Source organism: Crocodylus porosus, unplaced genomic scaffold, assembly GCF_001723895.1.
Source record: "Crocodylus porosus isolate Cpor-Errol unplaced genomic scaffold, CroPor_comp1, whole genome shotgun sequence".
NCBI lineage: Eukaryota > Metazoa > Chordata > Crocodylia > Crocodylidae > Crocodylus > Crocodylus porosus.
The window spans coordinates 1,753,686-1,765,143 of NW_017728917.1; the positions used below are offsets into that span (position 1 = coordinate 1,753,686).

The 11,458-nt window shown below is 39.9% G+C and overlaps 1 protein-coding gene across 3 annotated transcripts in view; it reads left to right on the forward strand.

Annotated features, from left to right (window-relative positions):
* Positions 1 to 11,458, forward strand: part of SSUH2 (ssu-2 homolog (C. elegans)) — a 39,965-nt gene that overhangs the window by 8,111 nt on the left and 20,396 nt on the right. For 2 of the 3 annotated variants that reach the window (XM_019536589.1, XM_019536590.1), the window contains exons 2-6: positions 3,375 to 3,470; positions 4,874 to 4,955; positions 7,189 to 7,318; positions 9,268 to 9,328; positions 11,220 to 11,344. In XM_019536589.1, coding sequence (XP_019392134.1) covers positions 3,375 to 3,470; positions 4,874 to 4,955; positions 7,189 to 7,318; positions 9,268 to 9,328; positions 11,220 to 11,344 — 494 coding nt within the window. Of the gene's footprint in view, positions 1 to 3,374; positions 3,471 to 4,844; positions 4,956 to 7,188; positions 7,319 to 9,267; positions 9,329 to 11,219; positions 11,345 to 11,458 lie in introns of all 3 variants that reach the window. The other variant, XM_019536591.1, reaches the window with a different exon arrangement.

Genomic DNA, 11,458 nt, shown 5'->3' on the forward strand with positions numbered 1-11,458 from the left:
GGGGGCGCTGGGGGAGTGGGTAGGGCCATTGGAGGTCCCCCTCATGGTCCCCTCCCCACCTCCTCCAGTCCCCCTGACCCCTTACTCACCACCACGAGAGCCCTGATGCTGAAACATGCGGCTGGCCGGCCGTGTGTTTCAGCACAAGGGCAAAGGCCAACCATAGAGATTCTCTGGCAGCCAGAGTATCTCCGTGGAGGACCCAGCCTCTGGTTGCCTCAGGGCACAGTTCGGGACGCTTTTTTAAACTTACATTTTTTTAGACCCCTGGATATCCAGGGGTCTAATTTTCTCCCCGCACTGCAAGTTTGCAGCTCAGGGAACATTTTTTCGTTCCCGCACATGACTATTGCCCAGCCTCAAAGGGGTTTGAGGCAGGGCAAGAGGTACGTGAGCGCTCATCTGGATGCGCAGAAAGGAGTCAAAGCTGTTATATTCCACATGTTGCTTCTGATATTGCCTCAGTTCTTGACAAGTGGTGCGCTTTCTATTCTTTTTCAGTGGTGCCTTAGCTACATGTCGTAGATGATTATACTAGTTACCTGCTGCATGTACATACTAGCAGACTGTATTCTAAGAGAACAGATTAATCTTTGTAAAGCATATTTAATTTCCTAAAGGAGACAAAGTCCTACAACTCTAAAATGCATACCTACGTTTTATTGTAATAACTTGATACATTTATTTTGATTTATACCTAGACTGATTTCTTCAAGGTATCATGATGTAAGTCTCATTACTATGTCTTATGCACTGGTGAAATGGGCAGGTGTTTACAGACCACTCCATAGTAGACAGATGTGTAAGTGCAGATGTTAAGAAAATTAACTTACTTGAAAAAATGAATGCCAGGTCAGATGATCAGAGGCCATATTTCTGACTCTGCCATTGACCTACTATGTGGCTTCTGGCATATGACTTCTCTTTTTTAGACCTTCATTTCCATTCTCATCCTTTATCTTGTTTCTGGCAAAAGCTCTGGAAGAGACATCATTTTTAATCACGAATTTGTATAGCACCTGGTGCACAGTCTCCAAATTAAAGTAAATGCTTGAGTTTTACTATACCATTAGTAACACTTTTGTAATTAGATATCCGGCCTCTGGACCTGGAGTCAGATAGCTACCGGTTCTCCACTTCTCTAGTTTTCAGCACATAATTTAACTTCTATTCCACAGAGGTGGATAAACACTTAAAGCATTTATCTGTTTCCTGAGGCTGGACATTGGAAGTGAAGATAAAATAGGAGAGGGTCAGAATCACTTTTGATCTTGAATTTGCCAAATTTTAGAAATCCATCATAGATTAGTATAACCTGTGATCTTAAATACTAGTCTACTCCATGATCAATTGAAATGCTTTGCCAGTAAGGTCCCTTTGTTTGCTCTGGACAGGACCAAAATAATTATACTGAAAGCATTGTATTGATTGCTTTTGACGGAAAGCATCCTATAGTGCTTATCACTCACCATTAAGCCGATATCTTTGCTCCATCAGTACAAGGACAACCTTGCCTTCTAATGTGCGGGAAATGTGGCATTGCAACTGAAGCATGTAGTTTCTCATTTTCATAGGTTAAATAATGGAGAGATTAATTTAGCCTCCCTGAAGAACTGAGAATGCTCTCAGAAGAGAAGTCTAGTAAATCAAATTGATGGATGACTGCTCTGCACCATACTTTTTAGAGTTCAGATTGTACATCAGCATTTCCTGGCTCTTCCACATGGGTCTCTCCCTCTCTTTATTTTCTCTTCCTTTTTACAAACTGCATTTTCCTAACAGGGCAGATCAAACTAACATGATGATAAAGGTGGCTGCATGGAAGCTTCTGAATATGAAGGATTGTTTCTGCATTAAAATCACAACACCAATTGTTATAACTCAATCAGGGCTCAGTATTTTTAGAGAAGAACGTAAACGGACAAAACAACCAGCGTCCCAAGATTAGGATTAAAACAAATTTTTAGAGATGGCAACAGCTAATTACTGGAGCTACCATTAATAAAAACAAAAGCCTCCAGTTTGAAGCTAGTAGATTTGGATTGGCATTTTTTTATGGTAATTACATGTTTCACTCCCTTCAATGACTGTAATTTTCAGCAAAATTTTCTCACCCAAAAAGTGAAGTCCAATTTCTGGACATCAGTCATGTACCACTGTAATACTTTACAAACCTCTTGACACATGAGAAGCTTATGAAGACTAGTTGCCTGTGTATCTTCAGAATCAGAGTATAAATAAAAACTTTATTCTGCCTAAAATGTTAAATCAGCCCTCACTTCCTAAAGAAAATATTGCCAAAGACTTGATAACACAATTCACTAATTTGTACAACTGTTTCAATTATATCAACTATTACAGTACTAGCATATTGGTGGTTTTTTTTAAGTCTTATTTGCAACTGATGTAGGAAATGCCTTGAATAGAAAAAAGCTTTGCTTCTATATATATCATTCAAGGATTTCAACGTGTTTTGTAACTAGTAGTAGTAGTAGTAATAATAATAATAATAATAATAATAATAATAATAATAATAAAAAAGGAAAGCAGGCATTATTATGTCCCTCTCCAAATGGGGATATTAAGAGGCAGACTTAGATGATCCAGACAACTGTAGTGCCTACACAATGCAATCCTGGTTCAAGGCCTGTTCAGTGTCATGGTAATGCAAACAACATACAGTTTCCCCAAGATCAAAGAGTCAGTGGAACAGACAGGAATAGACCTCAGGATTCCTGAAACCTAACCCCCATCTCCTACAACTAGACAACATCAGGTATAATTTGCCAAAACTGAATTTATTATCTAAGCCCATTATCCTGCTGGTGTGAAGTGTTGGAGGGGAGACTATGGCTAGGTACAGACATTCAAAAGCCCAAGGCAGAATTGATCTGAGTTGCATGGTTATCTGTAAGTGTAGTTTAGATCGGTAGTGAACAGAACACACATTTGCCTTGGGGAGGGGGAAGGCGGGGAAGGGAAGGGAGCACATCTTATATTGGGTTCCTCCGTTTCTAAACCAGCCTGTGTGCCAAACTTCTGTTCTGTTATGGGTATAGACTGGTTTCCAATCACTTATAATGGTAAAAGTGCAATATCTGTACCCTGCCAATGAGATTTGAGTGTGCTCTTTTCCTTGCTGGATTGAACCCCTCTTTATAGGCAAAAATGAACTTTAGTATTACTTCATTACAGTATGGAGTCTGAGAGCATGTGAGACCAAGCAAGGTGAAGCCATCAAGAGGAAAAAGGGACAACTCCATTTAAATTCCCACCAAAATGGGATGTCAGTACTTGGGATTGCTAAGGATGTTTGCCCTTGTACTACTGATTCTTTCATTGAATTGTCACTACTTGTTGCTTGTTTCTGGCAGCCATTCTGGACTTGGAAACTGAGCCTGAAAGCCCATTATCACTATCTATTGATTTGGAACAACTGGATGGACATGAACGGACTCTTCAAGATGGGGGTATCTATGCAACACTTACAGTTTCTCTCCTAGCACAATTTGCATTTTAATTTGTTTCTATGGAAACAAGGGACTAACAACAACAGCCTAATTTAGCAGGTGTCACGCAGGCTGACGCCCCTGAGTCTCAACTCTGAGTACTGCAGTCGGCCTAGTTTCATACCAGGCCTAGTTTTCACACCAGACCTCATTCATCTCTGTATTATTCTAGTTTTGTGTTACTGGGACTCAACTAAAATGGACGGGGTCTCAACAGGTGAAACTGGAGAAATTCCTGGAGCAATTCAGTGGTCACTCAGGATGCCTATACACAGGCATGGAGCTTGCTCTGGCACACTATAATTACAGCACAGAGGCTGCTCCAATGCAATTAGTAGAGTCTGCTGGGTCCAGCCAGGCTCTGCATATCATGTATTGGCATCCCCACACTTCAAAATGGTGGCAGGGGCACTTTATCTAAAGTTGGTTCAATGAGCTGTAGATAAAATGCCCCCGCCACCACTTTGAAGTGCAGGGATGCTGATACAGGAGATGCTCTGGGCACTTTAATTAGAGTGGCTCTCAGAGCCACTCTAATGAAGCCCTCCCCTCCCCCCAAACATGTGTATAGGCACTCTCAGGCACCATCCTGAAATACTTCATAATTTGTCAACAACTAAAAGCTTAAAAGGAAACTACCATGTTGTTTTCTCACATACAGCACACACAATTTTCAAAAATAGTTGCTGGAAATTGGAGTGTGTGTTATATTCCAGGAAATATAGTAAAACACATTACCTCCTCCCCCCTACTCATACTGGGCAAAAGTGAAGTCTGCATGTGATTCCCAGGGAGCAGAACAATGAGCAAGCTTGGCTTTCTAGCTGCCATGACTCTGTTACTTAATACAGGGAAAGACAGTTTTTTCCTTCATTCGTCTTTTCAAAAACAAGGGCATATTTGCTGCAAGAAATTGCAGTATTTAAATACAGACGATAAATTAGTCACTTAATTTATTTTAATTTTTGATACTTCTGCAGTGATATTTATTGGCCATGGTATAACAGAATTGTTGTAGTTCTGGGGAAAAATGCCGCTGTATTTGAAACCCTGTTGTGACTGAGGGCAGAAATACTAGTAATCTCATGAGAGAGTCCATTCAGGAGATACTGAGTAACAGCCTCTGCTTGTATCAGCTGGTAGAGATTTGCAGAATTCACAGGAACTTTGATTTTCACTACCTAACAATATAGTTCACCAGCCCTAGTTTGTGGACTTTGAATAAACAGCTAGATTTCCACCAGCTTATTCAAATGTCATGCCCTGTGAACATTCACCTTCCATCAATTCATGAACGATCTCTCTAAAATAAAAGATTTTACTTCGGCATTTCAGAGTAGTTTAATTTCTACTGTCTCATTTAGAAGAAAGAAGATTTCCACCACCTTCGGACTTCTTGAGAGACCTTGGCGAACAGCGAAACAGACCCGTGCCCCTAGAACACAGGTGTGATGCTTTTCTTACTTTACCTTTCCAGGTGTATCGGTGCAAAAGTGGTGCAGTGTCACATCCGACAGACCTTTCATGCAGGATAAGTTCAGCAGTGTGCATTCAGCGTGACAGTAGGGCCTTACTCTCCCTATTAGGACTTTCTAGACCTCTGCATGCTGGAAGCTGGAAGTGGCAGGGGTCTGATCAGCCTGGATAGGCCCTGCATAAATATACTTCCCTCTAGCATCTACTCTTTGCCACTCCGAGACGCAGGGTAGTGTTCTGTCTTTATGTTTTTAATTAGCTTTATACAGTCCCAACCAAGACTGGTCCCGAGATTTATGCCAGTTGCTTTACAACCACGTTGTGAGAGACGGTCCCTGCCCTTGTAAATGGACTAGGACAGGCAAAGGATGGAAGAAGGGAAGAAGTATATTCCCTGTTTTATGATCATGGAACCGAAGCACAGAAAAACTGAAGGACTTGCTTCGGGTCAGAAAGGTCTGGGGCAGAGCTAGGAAAAGAAACCTTGTCTCCTGGGTCTCCTTCAGTACCTTAGCTACAGACCAGTTTTCTTATCCAGGATTCCTGGACTTACCCAGAGGCTGAATGGAACAACACATCTATGATGCAGTCCCGTGACCTTTTTCTTGTGAGACTTGAATGGGACAGTGGACTTGGGGTAGCCCTCTGACTTGTGTGTTCAGCCTACAGTCCTGGGTACTAAATATATACCCTTCAGCTATGATTCCCCCCCCCCTTTTTTTTTTCAAGAAAGCCTTTTTTGCCCCCATTGTTTTATTTTGATCTGCAACATAAAAAATGAAGCAGCATTTTAACAAATCAAGTATCGTGCAGGGAGAGATTCTCACTAGCTTTTCTCAACCAAAAAAAAAAACTTAGTGTGTCCAGTGAAATTAAGTTATGCAGCCTTTATGAAAGGGAAAAGCTGTCTCCAGAGCATTATGAACTGCCTGCATGTCTTTTAAACATAGTTTTAAAATGATAGAAAAGGTATTAAGCAAACAAAAGAGCGTTGCATTTGATGGTTGCCTTCTAATGAGAGTTTAGCAAAGTACACATTTGATCTAAATAAAAAGGCACCTAGAGACTGAGGAATATTATCTAAGAGCAGATGTGTTTTATATTTCCCTTGGATATGTTGAACCCAGGGATAATTTATTAGTCCCCAGCCTGTAATCACAGTGTCATGGATGTTCCAGACATTGTTGTTACTGATTGCAAGCCCTGCAGGGGTGATTTATCATGTCAAAAATTATCTGGATGCCCTAAAAAGCAGTCATTTGTGCTCTCTGATACCTGCCCTGTGGCATCCAAATATTTGTAGGATTTGTGATTACTGGCTTTTTCTTTTCATTGAGGAAAACTTAGACAGCCTAACTGAAACTGTCACCATATCTGAGGATGACAATTCTTAAAGGAATATCGTCAGGGACCATAATGGAGCATTTGCAGAACTTACTTGCCATGGGGGATTTAGTCAGCAGGGATGGTTCATGGACAAATTGCTTAAATGTTCTTCAAAAAAAGTAAAGTTGAACAATATCCCCTCTATTGGAATCCGCTGTACAACATTGTAATACATCTTTCCAAGACCATCTTTACATCACAGAGATGAATGACAGGATAAAGCCATATATTACAGAGGGGGCATTTAGAGCCCAAGCCTGCACCACTAAGTCAACGTGAATTTTAAGACCATCTTCAAAGGGAGCAGACTCAGCATTTCAAGGGTCAGTTGTTATCTGTACAATGATTTTATTCATATTCCATTTCAGGTCCATGGGTAAGAGTGGACCGTTACGTTTCTAGGAGGCCGCGTTGTGAGCAGAATGTTAAAAGTGACGCGCTGTGCTCTCTTCACGAGCAATTTAGTCTTTTAATACTTGATTTCTTTGGACTCTCAATCTCAATAATGTTTGAGGTTGGGATTCATGCACAAAGTTTTGCTTTAAAACCTGTCTCCAAAAGTGATCAAAATAGGATATATTTTTTTTCACAATGACAGGAATGGTGTACTTTATAAAAAAAGGCCTTATTTTTTGTAACTAAAAAGATGCTGCTGCTAGCGGTGATTCGCATCAAAGATCTGGGTACTCTCACGTGGGTCTATTCCTCTCGTGCTTATTTTCTTGCAGTGAGTTAACGGTGCTAACCTGTGCTGGGTAATTCTTTAAAAAGGTTAAACGGTGAGAGATTTAATAATTGTTTTAATGTTAATCCTCAGGATTCCCACAATGACAGAAGACGTGGCTAGAAATGCCCTCGTTAGCTTTGTTAATTCCAAGTGTTGCTATGGCAATAAAGCTGCAGGAGAACTGGTCATTCAAGATTTGAGGCAGCTGACTTTATACCGAGTGAGTATATCCATATCTGATACTTCCTGGGACATTTCTGGTTCTGTCACTTGTATCAGTGACACTGGTCTGTGAAAAATTATCTGTTCATTAAATTAAATGGATTTAATTCCTTTGAAAGGGGGGCGGGGGAAACCCACCTTACCAATTATTGCAGGTTTTACAAGCAAACATGTTCATCTTTCTCTCTAGTATAGCATATGTACAATGTCTAAAGATGGCAACATATCTGAAAAATTTTCTCTTCTTTTTAAGACTGTGGTATTGGTCTCCCACATGACCTTCATAGAAAATGACTGTCTTTTCCTAAGCAAAGCTATAGGTACTTGCTGAATGTACATGAATGTGTTTCAGAGTACAGGGCTTCCTGTGACTTATGGACGATGGCCCATTTCACTTTTTAAGACCTGTTCAGTGGAACTTGTTCAATAGAAACTAAAACTCGAGGTGTGAGTGCTAATATATCAAGTACCACTGACTTGTGTATCTTCTTTTAAGAGTCTCCAACATCCAAAATGCCACAGTAGATAAAATGCTTTTGTTCTCAATGGAGTTATATTATTCACTGAAAATAATGAATATTACACATTTAGCCCTTTTTCTCTTCTCTTTGCAAATGACTTAGGAAATAGTCTATTTTTTTTTTTTTGTGACATTTCCTGTCACTTCTATTCACTAAATACTCAAAGCACATTCAGAAATAAATCTCTCAATCACAGGAGGATAAGGATAGGGAATGACAATGTGGAAAAAGCCGAAAAAAATAAATATTTAGGAACAACAGTCACTGAAGAGCATCAAGTAACTGAAGAAATCAAGGCAAGGATTTACAGTGCTAATATATGCCCGTGGAGTCTAGATAAAATAATGGCATCAAGGAAAATCTCAAGTAACCTTAAAATCTAGCTGCATAGTACAATTGTTCGACCTTCCCTTTTATACGGGGGTGAATCCTAGATGCTGACAAAGGCAAATGGAAAAAGGCTGCAAGTGGTTGAAAACAAAGTGCCAAGGAAAATAGTTGGTGCAGTACAAGAAAACAGAATGTGAAGAGACAAATTCATCAAGAGCTGTGTGAACCTTTACAAAAGGCCTCATGTCTTGAGCAAAATAAAAGCTCAGAAACTGAAATGAACAGGGAACTGATGAGAGAAGGCAAGCGAGGCAGAATTTGGAAGCTGAGGTTAAGGGTATCAGCCCTCAAGGCAGGCCGAGGCAATGATGGGAAGATAACAAAACCTGATCTGGAAGGGATTGGCAAGGATGCAACATGGCAGACGGAGATCGCGCAAGACAGGAGAAGATGAAGGCCGTAGTTGAGTTGTAGCCCCCTCTGAATCCTGTGAGGCTAGAGAGAGAGGAATACTCGAGATGAAAAATTTCTGTTTTGTAGTTCTTGTATTGCATAGCTGTTCCTCTAAGACGTGCTGTATTGTACTTACGTCTTGATTAGTTTTCTGGAAAGAATCCTAATAGATCACTAATAAATTCTGAATATACCTTTTCTAAGTTCTTTTAGATCTATATCGATTTATATTAAAGTTTGTTCAACCTTTGAGGTTCACCAACATTTTCACAAAAGCCTCATGGCTAACTGGAATATTCTGAATAAAAGCCCCCCAAGAGGAACCCATAAATGATGGGAAATCAAATGTTTTGCTTGTTTATGCCTAAACAATTATTTTAAACAGATGCAGTGTCAAAAGACTGAGCGAATAACCTTGTGACCCATTTTCCTCAATTTATTGTTACAACTTTAAATGAAAGTTTGCTTGTTTATGCCTAAACAATTATTTTAAACAAATGCAGTGTCAAAAGACTGAGCGAATAACCTTGTGACCCATTTTCCTCAATTTATTGTTACGACTTTAAATGAAAAATTTCCTGGCTTTGGTTGCTTAATCGAATTTCTTTTCACGGTAGCTAATTTCATGGTTTCTCTTTTCTAGTATCGACTGGAGACCTTTAACGAATCAAGGTTAAGTGAATGGACTTTTGAACCTTTGACTAGTAAGTAACAGCCACATAACCAATTTGAAATACTACAAACAGGAAATGCTTTTATATCAGAGTCATGAAGTGGAACTGTTTGCAGTGACATTCCTGCTCTGTGAGAGCACCTCATACAATTTTCAACATCCCCGCGTCGTGTGTATGAAAGGACGGTGAACCTGAAACAATTCTTTTTTAAATTCTTCATTTTAGCTTGTCTCAAAAGTTCGCAGGGTGGGCCATTATGTCAAAGGAAGGAATTGGTACCAAGGGCTTTAAACAAATTCCCCTGAACTTTCACAGTGTTCAGACTAAAGCAGAAGGAGCCAAGAAAGCTTGGGGGTAAAGTTCTCACACTCCTATTGTGCCAAGTTGGCCTAGTAAATATGAGATACAAGTAATACTGTATTATACTATTATCTATATTATGTGGCATCCAGAATCTCCAAGAAGAATTGGGGGCTCAGTTCTTTGCAAATGGCCTCTTCTCGGTTTATAATTTCAGTAGATCTAAATGTCATGAAGCCTGCCATTCTAGCTATCTGAGATTCTCCTATGCCCCTTTATAGAAGTCATATATGAGCAATTCCTAATCTGCAATGCTTTCATCCTCAGAGCACTCCTGTAATGTTGAGAAGTATTATTATTTCCATTGAGCCAAGGCGCAATAAGGCCCCAGGTTCTCAAAGGTACTTAGGCACTTTAATCAATGAGAATAAATCCTTTGAAGGTCTGGACCCAAGTGCCTTGACCAAGATCATGGAGGAATATCTTGGGTATTAGTCATTCATTCTTTCCCTGATACTATACCGTCTCATGCTGGACTGTCACTTACTAGTACATATTGGCCAGAGATGAAAAGTTTGATTGAGATAAGGGATCTGAACTCTGGCCAATTTTAGGGGAAGGATGGCTGGATCTAGGGTTTGGCTTTGGATTCATCTCTAGTATAGTACATATTTTAAACAGTGGAAGTCACCTTGTGACTCTTATAGCAGGGGGAGAAAGAGGTGGGCTCAAATTACTGCAAATCAATGACTTGATTTTAATATGTAATTGGAAAATGGAAAGAGTTCATGCATTTTTGCACATGTTTGCTGGATCACTGGGCTACAGTACCTTAAGCCTTTGGTTTACAAGACGAGAAAGTAAACTTAAATTGGTCCTTTAGAGAAACTTTCATGACTACAGTATATGTGACTGCAAAAAAGTAAAAAGAGAGCTTACTTTAAAAAAAGTAAGACGAGAACTTCAGAATACAATGAGATCTGCTTTGTTAAGACAAGTGTAATCATTTCCGAAGAGAAGCTTACTGAAGTGATTGACATGACCTATTGTATGAAGGAACTGCGGGACTTGGAGGATAGTTCCCTGGATGGAACACATTTTTAAACTGACCTAACTTCATTTTATTTCTATTTTGTGACGTCTTGTGATTTTTATTTTGGAAACAGAAGGTATTATTTCCACTGGAAGAAAGCAGCCTCTCTCCATAGTAAAAAAGTGCGAAAAATACTTCTAGTACATCTGAAACAATTTAGATTGACAACTGAAAGAGTGACATTCTTTATTTGTCCAGAGAAAAGGTACAGGATGGATAACCTTCTTTCACTCCGCTTGAGCAATGTGCATGAACCCAGACTTGAATGGCTCAACTACTCTGGGACCTCAGAAGATCCAGAAGAAGACCCTAAGAAGGCGTAAAATAGAGAAAGTGGGCAGTTCACTCTCCATCCCCATCCTAATCCTTCACAGAAAATACTAACAGAACTATTTAGTTCCTGCTAGTTGTGGTAGTTATTGGTGTGCCAGTGGGAAGAAGATGGAGAAGCCCCGAGTCTACTCTAGAACCACAGACAGGAAGCCAAAATTTGACACGCATTTATACAAGGTCTTCTTCCTATCACAGGTAACTTGGTAGATGGACCACAAAACGGCACTTCTCCTCGGCCATGGGACATTAAAGTTCAGACTCCACCACTGTTTTACGACGATACAAGAAAGTTTCGAGTACCGCACTCTTCTTTAGTTAAGGTAATCCCCTATGGGGCAGTTAAAAATCAAGGACAGAGTGCATTGTTAATTAGGATATGAGTGCTTAGACAAGCATTTTATTAATCTAGTTATTTATGGTCATAAAAGAGAGCT